The 14,317-nt window shown below is 43.6% G+C and overlaps 1 protein-coding gene across 3 annotated transcripts in view; it reads left to right on the top strand.

Moving 5' to 3' along the window:
* The window catches only part of LOC122539816 (gasdermin-A-like), a 71,248-nt gene extending 58,441 nt beyond the window's left edge, over nt 1-12,807 (top strand). For all 3 annotated transcript variants that reach the window (XM_043674884.2, XM_043674883.2, XM_043674882.2), the window contains exons 7-10: nt 3,114-3,244; nt 7,198-7,372; nt 9,775-9,848; nt 11,310-12,807. In XM_043674884.2, the coding sequence (XP_043530819.1) occupies nt 3,114-3,244; nt 7,198-7,372; nt 9,775-9,848; nt 11,310-11,534 (605 nt within the window). In that variant the 3' untranslated portion in view covers nt 11,535-12,807. The remainder of the gene's footprint in view (nt 1-3,113; nt 3,245-7,197; nt 7,373-9,774; nt 9,849-11,309) is intronic.
* Nucleotides 12,808-14,317: the final 1,510 nt, after the last annotated feature.

The following is a 14,317-nucleotide window of genomic DNA, read 5'->3' as shown; positions in this document are numbered from 1 at the left end:
GTGAGCCTGCTGGGATGCAGAGTTACTGTTCTCTCTGACCACCAGCTGGAGGTCATTGCTCTTTGTACGGTCTGTCACCAAAGTCCTCTTCATCCACTACCAGAATGTTGTCTGATTAATGGCTGTAACTTTAGTCCTTAACCTCATCGACTTGACAACCAACTTCTTAAAGGCTGTCTATGAGGTTGGCTGCCTTCACCCTTTAGCTAATCTAAACCCCTACAGCTTGGGTCCTCTGTAAATTTAGTCTCTTACAACATTATCCCAATGATTCTTTATCTCCCACAAACACATTTGAGATCCTAAGTCTCCAAGTCTCTGGCATCTCCCATTCTATGTGAGAAGTTACTAACCATAGTCATGGGTCAGAATTGGCTCTCGTGCCTCTGGAGTCCATAGCTTGTGTAGTCATGCGTCAACTCAGGGCCTTGAGCAATAATTGAGGCAGACACTCCAGTGTATCACTGGAAGATTGCTGCACTATCAGAGGCACTCACCTTTCAGGTGAGACACTAAATTGAGGCCCTTCTCAAAGTGGGCTTCAAAGGTCCTGTGGCATTATATCATAGAATAAGAACGTAACATAAGATCTAAGAGCAGGAGTAGGCCATTCAGCCCCTCGAGCCTGCTCTACCATTTACTACGATCATGGCTGATCTCATCTCGGCCTTAACTCCACTTTCCTACCTGCTTCCCATAACCCTTCAACCGATTACTCATTAAAAATCTGTCTTATCTCCTCCTTGAACTTACTCAATGTCCCAGCACCCCATCCCTTGAGATAAAGGACAGGAAATGTCATTACCACAGAAAATGACATCAAACACCCAAGGAAACCTAAACACATAAGTAGAAAGTGGGCCATGCCACCAGTGCTTCATCCAGAAGCTCACTGATGATGTTACCTAGTATGGTGACGAAATGTCTGAAAACAAACCTTCCATCTCAGCGAACAAACCTACATCCAGAACATCAACCTGAGCTACAAATCTTCTCAAAACTTGTTGATTTCTTTCCATTCTCATTTTCCTTCTGCACTTAGCTAATTTTTTTAAGAAAACATCTATTTGCCTCAAACACTTCCTGTGGAATGAGTTCAACATTTTAACCACTCAGAATGAAATTCTCATTTCTTTATTGGTAAATGTTTATGTCATTTAGGTTTCTGTTTTCCCACAAATGCGCAGATTTATTTTACGTTGCCCTTTCCAGCTGATGAGAAAGTGGTGCAGAGTAAAGCTGACTGCACAGGTTCAGTCCCTACGCTGGCTGGGCTGGTTCCTGGAGGCCTTGCATTCTCACCTTACCCCATACTTGTGGAGTGGTTTCCTGCAAGTTATTCTGTCTCTCTAATCGGGAGAGATGCCAGTTTTCCTTTGTGGACTCCTCGCCCTCAATCCAATCCATTCATAATTTTAAAAACTGTGACTAGGCCTCCACTAGGTTCTCTAGTTTGAAAATAGGCAGGACTCGTCTCTAGGCCAAAATTCAACTCGCCCAGTTGAACTCATGCTCAATTCCTTTAAGCTTCAGTCTTCTTCCAGGACAGTGGCCACTCCAAATATTTTCTCCAGTCCGTCAGTCACAGTTCCTGTTCGTAGTATAACCAAAGTCAGAAGTCACACAGCACCAGTCCAATAGGTTTAAAATCACAAGCTTTCTGAGTGCTGCTCCTTCGTCAGGTGAAGTCATGTGAAAGCATGGTGGCTCAGTCGTTAGCACTGCTGCCTCACACCCCAGAGACTTGGGTTTAGTTCCAGCCTCGGATGACTATCTGTGTGGATTAGATTAGATTAGATTAGATTCCCTACAGTGTGGAAACAGGCCCTTCGGCCCAACCAGTCCACACCGACCCTCCAAAGAGTAACCCACCCAAACCCATTTCCCTCTGACTAATTGACCTAACACTACGGGCAATTTAGCATGGCCAATTCATCTGACCTGCACATCTTTGGACTATGGGAGGAAACCGGAGCACCCAGAGGAAACCCACGCAGACACGGGGAGAATGTGCAAACTCCACACAGTCACCCAAGGCTGGAATCAAACCTGGGACCCTGGTGCTGTGAGGCAGCAGTGCTAACCACTGAGCCACTGTGCCGCCCAGTATGTTTGTACGTTTTCCCCGTGTCTGCGTGAGATTCCTCCAGGTGCTCCGGTTTCCTCCCATAGTGAAAATGTGTGGGATAAGTGGGATAGGGTTAGGTAGATTAGCCATGAGAAATGCAGGGTTACAGGAATAGGGTGGGAGGTGGATCTGGTTGGGATGCTCTTTGGAGGATCAGTGTGGACTTGATGGACCAAATGGCCTGCTTCCACACTGTAAGGTGAGGGTGGGGAGGGTGGTATTTCTGGCTGATTCTTTGCATTTCCTCATTGATGCAACGGAGGAAAAGGTGGGGTCAGGGTAGAAGGTCCAACTTTCCAACTTGGCACCGCTTTCTTGAACTGTCCTATCTGCCCATCTCCCTTCCCACCTATCCGCTCCATCCTCCTCTCCAAGCTATCACCATCATCCCCACCTTCATTACCTATCACACTCTCAGCTACCTCCCCCTCCCCCGCCTCCCATTTATCTCTCAGCCCCCTTGGGCCACCCCCACATTCCTGATGAAGAGCTCATTCTCGAAACGTTGACTCTCCTGCTCCTCTGATGCTGCCTGACCATCTGTGCTTTTTCAGCATCACACTTTTCGATCCTGATTTCCAGCATATGTGTGTGTGTGTGTGTGTGTATCTGTGTGTGCATGTGTATGTGTGTGCGCGTGTGTGTAAGTGTGTGTGTGTATCTGTGTGTTTGTGTAAGTGTTTGTGTAACTGTGTGTAAGTGTGTCTGTGTCTGTGTGTGTATATGTTTGTCTCACTGCATCACTATTTTCTGCCTATGAGGCTAGTGATTCATCAGGTGATCATTCAAAACATGATCACTTGCTTTGTGAAGTCCTCCTCACTGAAAACACTCCTGGTGAACTTCACAGTCATTATTATCAAATGGATCGTGCAGTTAGTACCAACACTGAAATTGTGCCGAGGTTAAAGAATAGTCCACCCAACATTCATGATTCTTGTCCAGAATCTTTCTGCTTCTAACACACCGACTCTATTTCTTTCAGTGAAAGGACATGAAGGGCTTGAAATCTCCCGTGAACTCAAGTGTCTAGAAAATGGTTTGAAACATCAGCTCCTGGAGCAGACATGCCAGATTATTGAAGACCCTGAGCTTCACTCAGTTCTCAGTGAGATGGTAAGATGAGAGTTTGATGGAAATATTAATTGGAAAGGTTGCCAAACATTGCATTGTCTACCTCAATTGCAATTTCCCATGTGTATCTGGATTAGGGTACAGGAGCCAGTATTCCTCTAACTTTTTAATTGAGGAAAGCAGACGATTTCACAGCCTTGTTTAGATGTGAGAAAGTATAAGGAGGTATGATTCTTTTCATGGCAACGGAACACAACCCTGGATCACCTTTAGACATTTCAAGCTTTCGTGACAACATATTCTTTGTTTAAAAAAGGAGTGCATGAAGAATCAAGGGGAATCAGTTCACCTCCTCCTTACCCAGGAGCTTAACAATTTGGGGTATCCCATCTGGAATTCTAACAAATTGGGGAACATTGACTGGCAACTGGCTGTAACAATATGATGAGGTAATAGTGACATCAGCAGAGAGCAAGAAGAGAGCAGCACCAGTCATTACTAGAGGGAGATGTACTCACTCACATTACAGCACATATAATAGTTTAAATGTCAGAAACCAACCAAAGGCTTACTATCGCAATTCTTAGATAGAAATAGTTACCAGATGAAATATTTATATAGGATCCAAACCAGAAGCCAGCACTGATCATTGGATTATAAAACAAGGAACTGTGGATACTGGTGATCTGAAACAAAAACAGAAATTGCTGAAAAACGCAGCAGCACAGTGAGCATTTCGAGTCTGACTAATCTTCTTCAGAACTGCCAGTAGTGAGGAAAGAGATTTTAAAAAGAACTGCAAGTCCTGGAATCCAAGGTAGACAAGATGAGATCAGGAGGTGGAGAAGTCAACGTTTTAGGTGTAACCCTTCTTCAGGTCCTGAAGAAGGCTTATACCTGAAACATTGACTTCTCCACCTTGTGATGCTGCCTAGCTTGCTGTGTTCTTCCAGCCTCCTGTTTGTCTACAGTAGCAAGGAAAAGCTAGTATTTATACCAAAGCCAGCATGGGGATGTGGGGGGGTGCAGGGAGGAGAAGTGAGCAGATAGGCAAAGACAGAGCACACACAGACAGAGAGAGATATGAAAGGTGTGGGTAAACAAGAAGATGATGGACAGCAGACCAGGACAGAAGAAAAGCTGACTAAGAGATAATTGGAGCCAGGAGTGAAAAAATGGCTTAGCTATGATGAATACAACCCATATAATGTAATAATGAGCCTAAGAGTACACAGTGAACGAGTGACTGTGCTAAAAGGAACCCAGGTTACAAGAGGACTGGGTGTGGGGGAGATAAAGTTATTGAACTTGATGTTGAGACCTCGAGGCTGCAGGTTCCCAAAGGGTTTACAATATGGTCTCCTCTACACTGAGGAGGTGAAATGAGGCTGGATGACTGCATTGCAGAACACCTACACTCTGTCTGTGCGAATGACCCTGAGCTTCCAGTTAGCTGCCACTTTACCACACCACCGTATTCCCACACCAACATTCCTGTCGCAGGTCTGCTGTAGTGTTGCAGGCAGTCTCAGTGCAAGCTCAAAGAACAACATTTCATTTTCCAACTGGGGACCCTGCAGCCTCCAGGGTTCAACATTAGGTTCAATAACTATACAGGCTGACTCCATTCTTCACTCCCAACTCACCCCCCTCCCCCATTTCGGCTTCAGTATAAGTGCCAGTCTTTCCTAGCTACTAACAATTCTGATGAAGAGTCACTGGACTTGAAACGTTAACTGTGCTTTCTTCCAACAGATGCTGCCAGACCTGTTGAGTTTCTCCAGCAGTTTCTGTTTTTGTTTCTGATTACTGGATTACTTGTCTGTTATTGGAATACTCATTGATGCTTTTGATACCTTCAAGATGGTCTCTCATCTCCCACCATCTACAAATCTGAAGTCTTCCAAAACTTGTATCCTGCACCAAGATCCACCAACTCATTGTTCATTGACCTATAGTACAACCAGGTTCCCCGAAGTTTTTTTTAAGTAAAATTCTGATCTTTTGTCCCTTTGTTACCTCACTGTCCCTAACTCCTACAGCCCTGCAACCTGTGGAGATCTAGGTTAAAAATCACACAACACCAGGTTATAGTCCAACAGGTTTAATTGGAAGCACACTAGCTTTCGGAGCGACGCTCCTTCAAAGCTAGTGTGCTTCCAATTAAACCTGTTGGACTATTACCTGGTGTTGTGTGATTTTTAACTTTGTACACTCCAGTCCAACACCGGCATCTCCGAATCACGTGGAGATCTCAGCATTTTTCCAGCTTTGGCTTTTTGTAAGTTTTCACTCCGCTCTTTGCCCTGCTATTAATGTCTCCAAACATTCAGTCTCTGCTTTATCTCCTAGAACTCCCTGCCTCCCACCCCCCCCCACCCCCTGCCCCCCCCCCACTACTCACATGAGTATTTCAGAGGACCGTAAGAAGTAAGATCATGGGGCCCTTCAAACTTACCCCTTCATTCTATAAGTGGCTGGCTGATCTGTCCCAGGCCTCAACCCCTCTTTTGTATCAGCTCCTCAAAGCCCTCAATTCCCAAAAATTTCAAACATCTACTGACTTTTTCTTGAAATACTTTCACTGATCTAGCTCCCACAACTTTCAGGGGTAGAGAATTCTAGACATTCCCTACCCTCTGAGAGAAATTCCTTTACATCTGTTTTCCGAGTGCCCCCTTATTTCATAAACTGTGTGACCTAGTTTGAGATTCCCTCCCTGACATTTTCTCAATGACAGATGTTAGGCTAGCTGGCCTATAGTTTCCTGCTGTCTGTCTCCCTCTCTTCTTGAACAAGGGTGTCATATGAGCAGTTTTATGATCTGGAATTCTCCCAGAAACCAGTGGGTTCTGACAGATTTTGACCGATGCCTTCACCATGGTGGCAAGTTGTCAGGTTCTGGTGACTTGACTGCAGTTAGTCCCATTAGTTTATCAAATAGTTTGCCTGTTGTGAAAGAGACCATTACAAGATTTTTCCCCCATTAGCACCTTGCTTATCTGATATCTTTGGAATGTATATACTATCATTCTGTGAACATCAGTACAAAATATTGGTTAAAAAATCTGCCAATCACTGTTATCAATTCCCCAGTCACAACACCCACACCTACGTTAGCTACAAGAGCTTCTTTTTTAGAAGCTCTCACTCTTTGCTTTTATGTTTGTTCCCAAATACTTTCATAATCACTTTCTGCCTTTTTATCAGCTTTTAAGTCACTTGCCTCTGATTTTGAAAGAAATCCCAATCCTCTGGCTCACCATAGTTTGCATCATTTTGTATGCCTGAAGTTTTGATTGGCATACTCTCCTTGATTGCCTTTGTTGGTAACGAGTGGCTCATCTTTCTCATTGAATCATTCTTTTTGACTGGAATAAATTGTTAACAAGCGTTAAGAATTGTCTGATTCATGTTTGCCACTGCTCTACTACTGACATTCCCCTTAGTCTATTTTCCAAGAGACAATTCCAAGAGTGGCCAGGTTTATTCAAAGCCCGTACTTAAGTTGCCGGTGTTGGACTGGGTGGACAAAGTTAAAAATCATATGACACCAGGTTATCATCCAACAGGTTTACTTGGAAGTACAAGCTTTTAGAGTGCTGATCCTTAGTCAAGTTGAGGACATCTTCCCTTGTAATGCAGCCTTTTCTGGCCAAACTTTTAGTTTCTTCTGTTGTCTCACGTTTTGGTTCAGTTCTGGATGTAATTTTGCTCACCGAGCTGGAAGGTTCGTTGTCAGATTTTGCATCACCATACTAGCTAACTTCATCAGTGAGCCTCTGGTGAAGCACTGGTGTTAGTAATTCGCTTTCTATTTATGTGTTTAGGTTTCCTTGGGTTGGTGATGACATTTCCGATGGTGATGTCATTTCCTTTTGGTTCAGTTTTTGTTTGGTTCGAGTTCTCCTTGTGATGTTTACCCATATCCAAAACATCATTTTATTCGCGAGATGTTGGTCTTGCTCTCTTACTTACTCTCTTTTGTTTCCCAGCTCTGCGATGCTTGTGCAGGAATCAAGTATAAGCTCTCAGATTTGAATAAGTTGGATGATGAAGGAAAAGAATGTGCCGAGAAGCTGCTGAGCATTTGGAGTGAGGATCAGCTACAGAATGCAGGCGAGAACAAGTTGCTGCAAGCAGTCTGCTTTCTCATTGCAGCGTTGGAAGGTAAGGAACCAACAAGCCAATATTCAACCTTGAATTATTTGGAATGATGCAAATGAACATCATGTTCTTAGAAAGACAAGTTGTACTGTAATGGTTATATTGCTGAACTGGAGGCATGGCCTAATACGCCGGAGAACAGGCATTCAATTTCCACCTCGCTGGCAGATTATATCCGAAAAGTAAAAATAAGAGTGCCATTGATTAGGGGGACACAGTGGCACACTAGTTAGCACTACTGCTTTGCAGCGCCAGGGACTCAAGTTTGATTCCAGCCTTGGGTGACTGTCTGTGCCTAGTTTGCATATGCTCCCTTTGTCTGTGTGGGTTTCCTCTGGGTGCTCTGGCTTCCTCCCACAGTCTAAAGATGTGCAGATCAGGTAGATTGGCCTTGGGAAATTCAGGGTGAGGGTACAATGAGTGGGATGTCCTTCAGAGGGTCAGTAGGACTGGAAGGGCTGAATGGCCTGTTTCCATACTGTAGCGGATTCTATGATTGATGTGAAATCCAATTAGTTCACACAGCCCCTTTTTGGGGAGAAAATTTGACCATTGTTATCTTTGGTCTGACTCCAGTATGATTCCCTCTGGAGTGCTCTAGTAAGAGACTTTGAGTTAGCTGTTAGAGGTCACAGAGCTGGGGATGAGCTCTGGTGGATGAAGATGGTACAAGGCAGATAAGGGTGGCAGACAATGACAGTGGATCGTCTGATAGGAGTAACTGTAAACAGCAACAACAGTGAGACACTTAGCTGTGTGAAACTATTATCAGCTCTGAAGCATGGTGTACTCACAGGACTCCAGTACGGGAATTAATGACAGCCTTGTTAATGACACCCATGCTGAGAGGACGAATTTAAACCTTTAACCCTGCCTAACTAGACAGGGCACAAGTCTGTCCCCAGCTTAAAGTCTTGAAATTTGATAGGCCCAATTTCAAGAATATTTTTCAGAAATCCACTAAAGCTCCTTGAACAGCACTTTAAAACCCCCTAGCCACTTCAACGACAAGTGCAGCAGATATACAGGAAAACCACCACCTGCAAGTTCCCTTCCAAACCATTTACCATCCTGACTTGGAAATATATCGCCGCTCCCTCACTGTCACTGGCTCAAAGTCCTGGTATTCCCCTCCCTAATGGCATTGTGGGTCTACCTGCAGCACATGGACTGCAGCAGTTCATGAGGCAGCTCATTATGAAACTTCAAAGGGTTCAGAAAAGATTTACAAGGATGTTGCCAGGGTTGGAGATTTTGAGCTATAGGGAGGGGCTGAACAGGCTGGGGCTATTTTCTCTGGAGCGTTGGAGGCTGAGGGGTGACTTTATAGAGGTTTATAAAATCATGAGGGGCATGGATCGGGTAAATAGGCAAGCTCTTTTTCCCAGGTTAGGGGAGTCCAGAACTAGAGGGCATAGGTTTAGGGTAAGAGGGGAAAAATATAAAAAAGACCTGTGCAACCTTTTCACACAGAGGGTGGTGCGTGTATGGAATGAACTGCCAGAGGAAGTGGTGGAGTCTGGGACAATTACAACACTTAAAAGGCATCTGGATGGATATATGAGTAAGAAGAGTTTATAGGGATATGGGCAAAATGCTGGAAAATGAAACTAGATTAATTTAGGATATCTGGTCGGCATGGATGAGTTGGACTGAAGGGTCTGTTTCCATGCTGTACAGCTCTATGATTCTATAACTAGGGATGCGCTTTAAATACTGGCCCAGCCAGCGCATTCACATCCCACGAGTGAATTAAGGTCACTTTTTTGTTCTGAACCATTTTTAAATTTGTTCCTGGTATGTGGGTGGGTCAGCATTTTTGATTGACTCTACTTGCCCTTGAGAAAGTGATAGTGAGATGCTTCTTGAACCACTGCAGTCAGTTGGCATGAGGCTGTTAGGAAGAGAGTTCCATAGTTGTGCCCCAACAACAGTGAAGGAATGGCAATCTCTTTCTAATTCAGGACAGTCTGTGTTTTGGACGGGAACTTACAGGTCCTGGTGTTCCCATGTATCTACTGCCTTTGCATTTCTAGGTGGTAGAGAGCTGTGCTGTTGAAGTAGTCTTGGTGAGGTGCTGCGCTGTATCTTGTGGATGGCTCGACGGTTCAGAATCCTGAGGAAGGGTTACACCTGAAACGTTGACCTCTCCACCTCCTGGCTTGCTGCTTTCTTCTAGCCTCCTGCTTGTCTACCTCGGATTCCAGTATCTGCAGCTTCTTCTTGTCTCCGATGGTGGTAATGGCATTACTTCAGGATTTTGACAAAACTTCCTCTCAAAGTTAATGAGGAAGCACTTAAAATGCAGAAGTCATCACAATTACAGACATTTCTAAGAGGAAGTGTCAGCATTTCAGGATGCTGTTACTCTCGGACCTTTGCAAATATCTTTTTCTCTTTTTCAGATCTGCCATTAGCAACACTGCGATTACTGGTCAAGAGTTTGAAGCTGCAGATTTTACCTCAGCAACTTGGCCTGGTAAGGAGTGAGCTGAGACTGAAAAGGGGGAGATAATTTCATTTGGACTAAGGCACACCACCAAGTGCATTAAATTGGAAATACTGAACACTTAGGAATTAATAAAGGACTGACTAATTAATACATGAGAGTAAATTAAAATGGGAAATATGGATTGTTCAGGTTGAATAATAGTTGATGGATATTGTAAATAAATGGAAATGGAAGTATTGATACTAAAGCACACACTGAATTAGACTCAAACAATTACTGAACTTGGGATAAATAAAAATCATGAATGAACTCCAGTTGGAACCTAAGTATTCAGAGGTGAATTCAAAGGGAAATAAGAATAATGTAGTGAACTATTCTGGGAATAGTGAAAACCTAGGAGTGAATTAAATTAAAGACAATTCATGAGGAGGAGCGATATTTGGATAAATTAATTGCAACAATTTAGCTAAGATTTAGAGACAGGGAGAATGAATGTGCTGCACTGCCTCTGACAGCAGGGGTGTCTCTTGAGAGAAGCAGTGTGAAGTTCTGAGCTGCCGAAGTATTGAATGGAAGCATTGATGGCAGCCATTGCTGGCAGCAAGATCTGAGCTGCCTTTTGGTGTCTGGCTGTGGCTATGTTCAGTGCAAATGCAATTAAAGGCATTTGGCTGCATCCTTCAAAGCTAAAGTGCTGTCTCTGCTGGACTACCTTACATGAACGGTTCATGCTCTGAGGGCACAGATTAAAATCCCAGCTAATTGAATTAATAATTCTCGATTTGAAAGCTAATCTCAGTAATAGTGCCCATGACACCATCATGAACCCATCTATTCTGCTGTTCTTAGCTGGACGGTGTCTCTAGACTCTCAGCAAAGTAGTAGAGTCTGAAATGCAGGAAACTCCGTTGTATCAAACTACTACAAAATCTTCCCTGGAGCATCAGAAGCTGAGGGATGACTTATAAAATCATGAGGGGTGTAGATAGGGTAAATATACCAGGTCTTTTCCCTGGGGTGGAGTCGTCCAGAATTAGAGGGGAAAGATTTAAAAGGGACCTAAGGGGCAACTTTTTCACGCAGGGGGTGGTGAATGCATGGAATGAGCTGCCAGAGGAAGTGGTGGAGGCTCATAGGATAGCAACATTTAAAAGGCATCTGGATGGGTATATGAATAGGAAGAGTTTAGAGGGGTATGAGCTAAGTGCTGGGAAATAGGACTAGATTAATTTAGGATATCTGGTCAGCATGGATGAGTTGGACTGAAGGGTCTGTTTCTGTGCTGTATAGCTCTATGACTCTATAAGGGTTAAAACCAGATGGCACTGCAGGCATTGCATGGACTGCAGTGGTTCAAGGTGGCAACTCACTGTCATATCCTCAAAGGTAGTCAGGGATGGACAATGCCCACATATTGGCAAGAAAAGAAAAAAGGAACTGGGAAAGTGCAAACCTTTCATTTGCCTGTTTTTCCTTTTGTTTCTGAAGGTCACCAGTATCATCAATAAGCTGGAAGATACTCAGGTGGGCCAGACTCTGGACGTAGACACCAGAGATTTGTCGCAGGTTGCGTTTGGAATAACTGCAGAGATCCTGAATGAAATTGGAATCCAGGTGGAGGGAGAAGTTTTTCAAAAGATGAGAGAAACGAGTCTGTGTGAACTGTCCATTGCTTTGTACTGTCTGGAAGCACTGAGCAATTATCGAGAGTGAACCCAGAGAGGGATAATACATAGATTTTTGGGTTTTTTTTAAATTGTTGTAAAGCTCAAAGAAGATTCCCATGTATTTTGTGAACACTCATTAATGCATGGCTTTGAAGCAATAATCTGAGCGTCTCTCACAGATTTTATCTGTATCGAGAGATCATAAATGGCCGGACACTTTTTCCATTGTTCGGAAAGATACACACTAGTAAAGCAATCCACGAAAGGCAAATAGAACCAACCAGCTGGAAAAAAATAAAAGCACATCACCAGTAAAGACTCAGAGTCTGTCCTGGGAATTATATACCAATTAAAGTTCCCTCTCCCTCATCAGTTTTATTCCCTTCTCTTTCTCATATGCTTTCCCCTTAAAAACACCAAAATATTCACCTCCACCACCTCCCCTGATAGCAAGTGTCTCACTCTCTGGACAAGAGAAGTTTGGATTAAATTTCCAAGACTTTTATTGGAATATAAGAATAATTTACAGTTGGTATTGCTGAAAAAAAGAAACATGAAGTGGACGTTCTTTGTCTTGCACCCATCAGGACCAATGCAAGAATGCCAAACTTCAAAGTGATCAACAATTCTTACCGCATGGGAAAAGGGGAAAGGGTGCTGATTGGTCACCCAATGATCCCCTCTCCAAGCTTCATTGGTTCTTGGTGTCGAGGACTGCCTGTTGTTGCAGCAAAGGCCGTATGATTGGCTGGCACCTTTGGCGTTAGGAGATTATCTCCCAAAGAAGGCCACATGATGGTCAATAAATGGCTGAGGGAAAGTGGGCGAAGTGAAGGCTAACTTGCTCCTCATTTTTGTGCTTGGTGGTATTAGTGTGGAGGGTGGGGAACAGGAGTTGGACTCAGAGTGAGGCCACCATGGGTGACCAAGGACCCAACCTCCCAAATAACATTCAGCCCAGAAAGTGCCTAGCTTTGCAGAGTTCCCAACAGTTGGAATACTTAGACTGTTCATTGCCCTTCAATATGGCTGAACAAGACCCTCAAGGCACCCTCTCATTGTTCACTTCTTTAGGGCAGTTGGGGCTGGTTAATAAATTCTGACCTCCCGACTGATGCTTGCAGACCCATGAATAAACAGAAACAAAGTCAGTACAAACTACAGGGCTGGAGCAAGGACCCCACACAAACAGTATGTGACAATGAACAATTATTTTTGTAAATTTACATTTGTTATTTTGTGCATTTATAAGCCTTACTGTAAATTATAACCCTTACTGTATTCACACCATGACATAAAGATAGTCTCTTTTCATTTTATGATTTTGAAAATCCCATTATGGAATGTGATAATTACCTTTTTTTAAAAGCATAAGACAAGGATGTGAAAAATATTTCTGAACTTAGCAAAAAAAAATTACCTGACACCCATTGTAAATGCAATGTACTAGGGTGCTTGTTCCATCAGGATATGGGGGGGCGGCAAGAGGAAGATTCGACTGGTAACATGTTGCTGATTGGTCTGTGGAATAGTGATCAAATGTTGATGACAAAGGCCTTCTACTTGCCAACAACAACATGATTTGCTCTCAGGTGGCTGAACACCTTGTGGGTGTGAATGTTTGGTCAGCAGCAATTGGACCTCCGGAAAGGAGAGTACTGTTCTTCCCCCGTGGCAAAATATGAAGTATGAAGAAAGGCAGGTTATTTCCCATCATCAGTTGCTTTATGCTGTGGCTTTTAACCAAGAAAAAAATCAGAGACTTAATAATTTGTGAACCAATTGCTCTGTGCCTTCTACAGCAAGTGGAAGTATCTGGAGAAGGAAGATTGAGGAACAGCAGGATCTGACAAGCCAAAACGATCATCTCAGTGAAGCCTGGGGATGGGGACCATTGAATGGCCTTCCCAATTTTATCCTCTAATGGTTTTATTTGTATATGTATCTTCCTGTATCTGTCTGTAGGTGAGCGTAGGGGAGCGAGTTAAATGTTGACAATTCATCAATGTTTACCCGTTCAGTTTATTTATGATTAGATTATCTTAGATTAGATTAGATTCCCTAGTGTGGAAACAGGCCCTTCGGCCCAACCAGTCCACACCGACCCTCCGAAGAGTAACCCACCCAGACCCATTTCCCCCTTACTAATGCCCCCAATACTCTGGGCAATTTAACATGGCCAATTCACCTAACCTGCACATCTTTGGACTGTGGGAGGAAACCCCATAATAACCCTTCTAAAGTACAGAAACCTGGTTCATGCTTCCTGTCAAGCTGAATTTCAAAGACAGGCAAACGGAGGAATTCGGAAAGCGTGCCATAGACCCATATGATTCTGACTTCTGGGACGATTTATTTCCAGCGTGTTCCCCCAGTGAGTCGTAAAAATCACCAAATTTCACAAGGGCGCCAAGAATTGAAAAAGGAAGCATTTGCATCATGAGCAATTGTTGTAAATTGATGGAGAGAAAGTGATAAAAGTAACTATTTCATATAAAGAACTGAGAACAAATGAGCCTCAGTGGAGTAAAGGGCAGGAATTTCTACTTGGCTGTGAGGTGGTGGGACTGGTGAGAAAAATAGACGTATTGAGTGGCACGCATGACTTATTCGCTTCATTTCTGATGAAGAGCTTATGTTGGGAAACATCGATTCTCCTGCTCCTCAGATGCTACCTGACCAACTGTGCTTTTCCAGCACCACACTCTTCGACACTTAAGTCTAATTTTATGGAGTGTTTCCCACGACAGGCAACAATATGGAGAGGCCAACAGCTTAAAGGTAAAGACAGGCAAACTCCATATTGAAGGCAAAAATAAAATACTGCAC

This window comes from Chiloscyllium plagiosum, unplaced genomic scaffold (genome assembly GCF_037043375.1).
Source record: "Chiloscyllium plagiosum isolate Xiang-an unplaced genomic scaffold, Cpla_swu_hap1 HiC_scaffold_32, whole genome shotgun sequence".
Lineage (NCBI taxonomy): Eukaryota > Metazoa > Chordata > Chondrichthyes > Orectolobiformes > Hemiscylliidae > Chiloscyllium > Chiloscyllium plagiosum.
The sequence above is the reverse complement of the archived record's forward strand: the minus strand, read 5'-3'. Positions and strand labels throughout refer to the sequence as shown.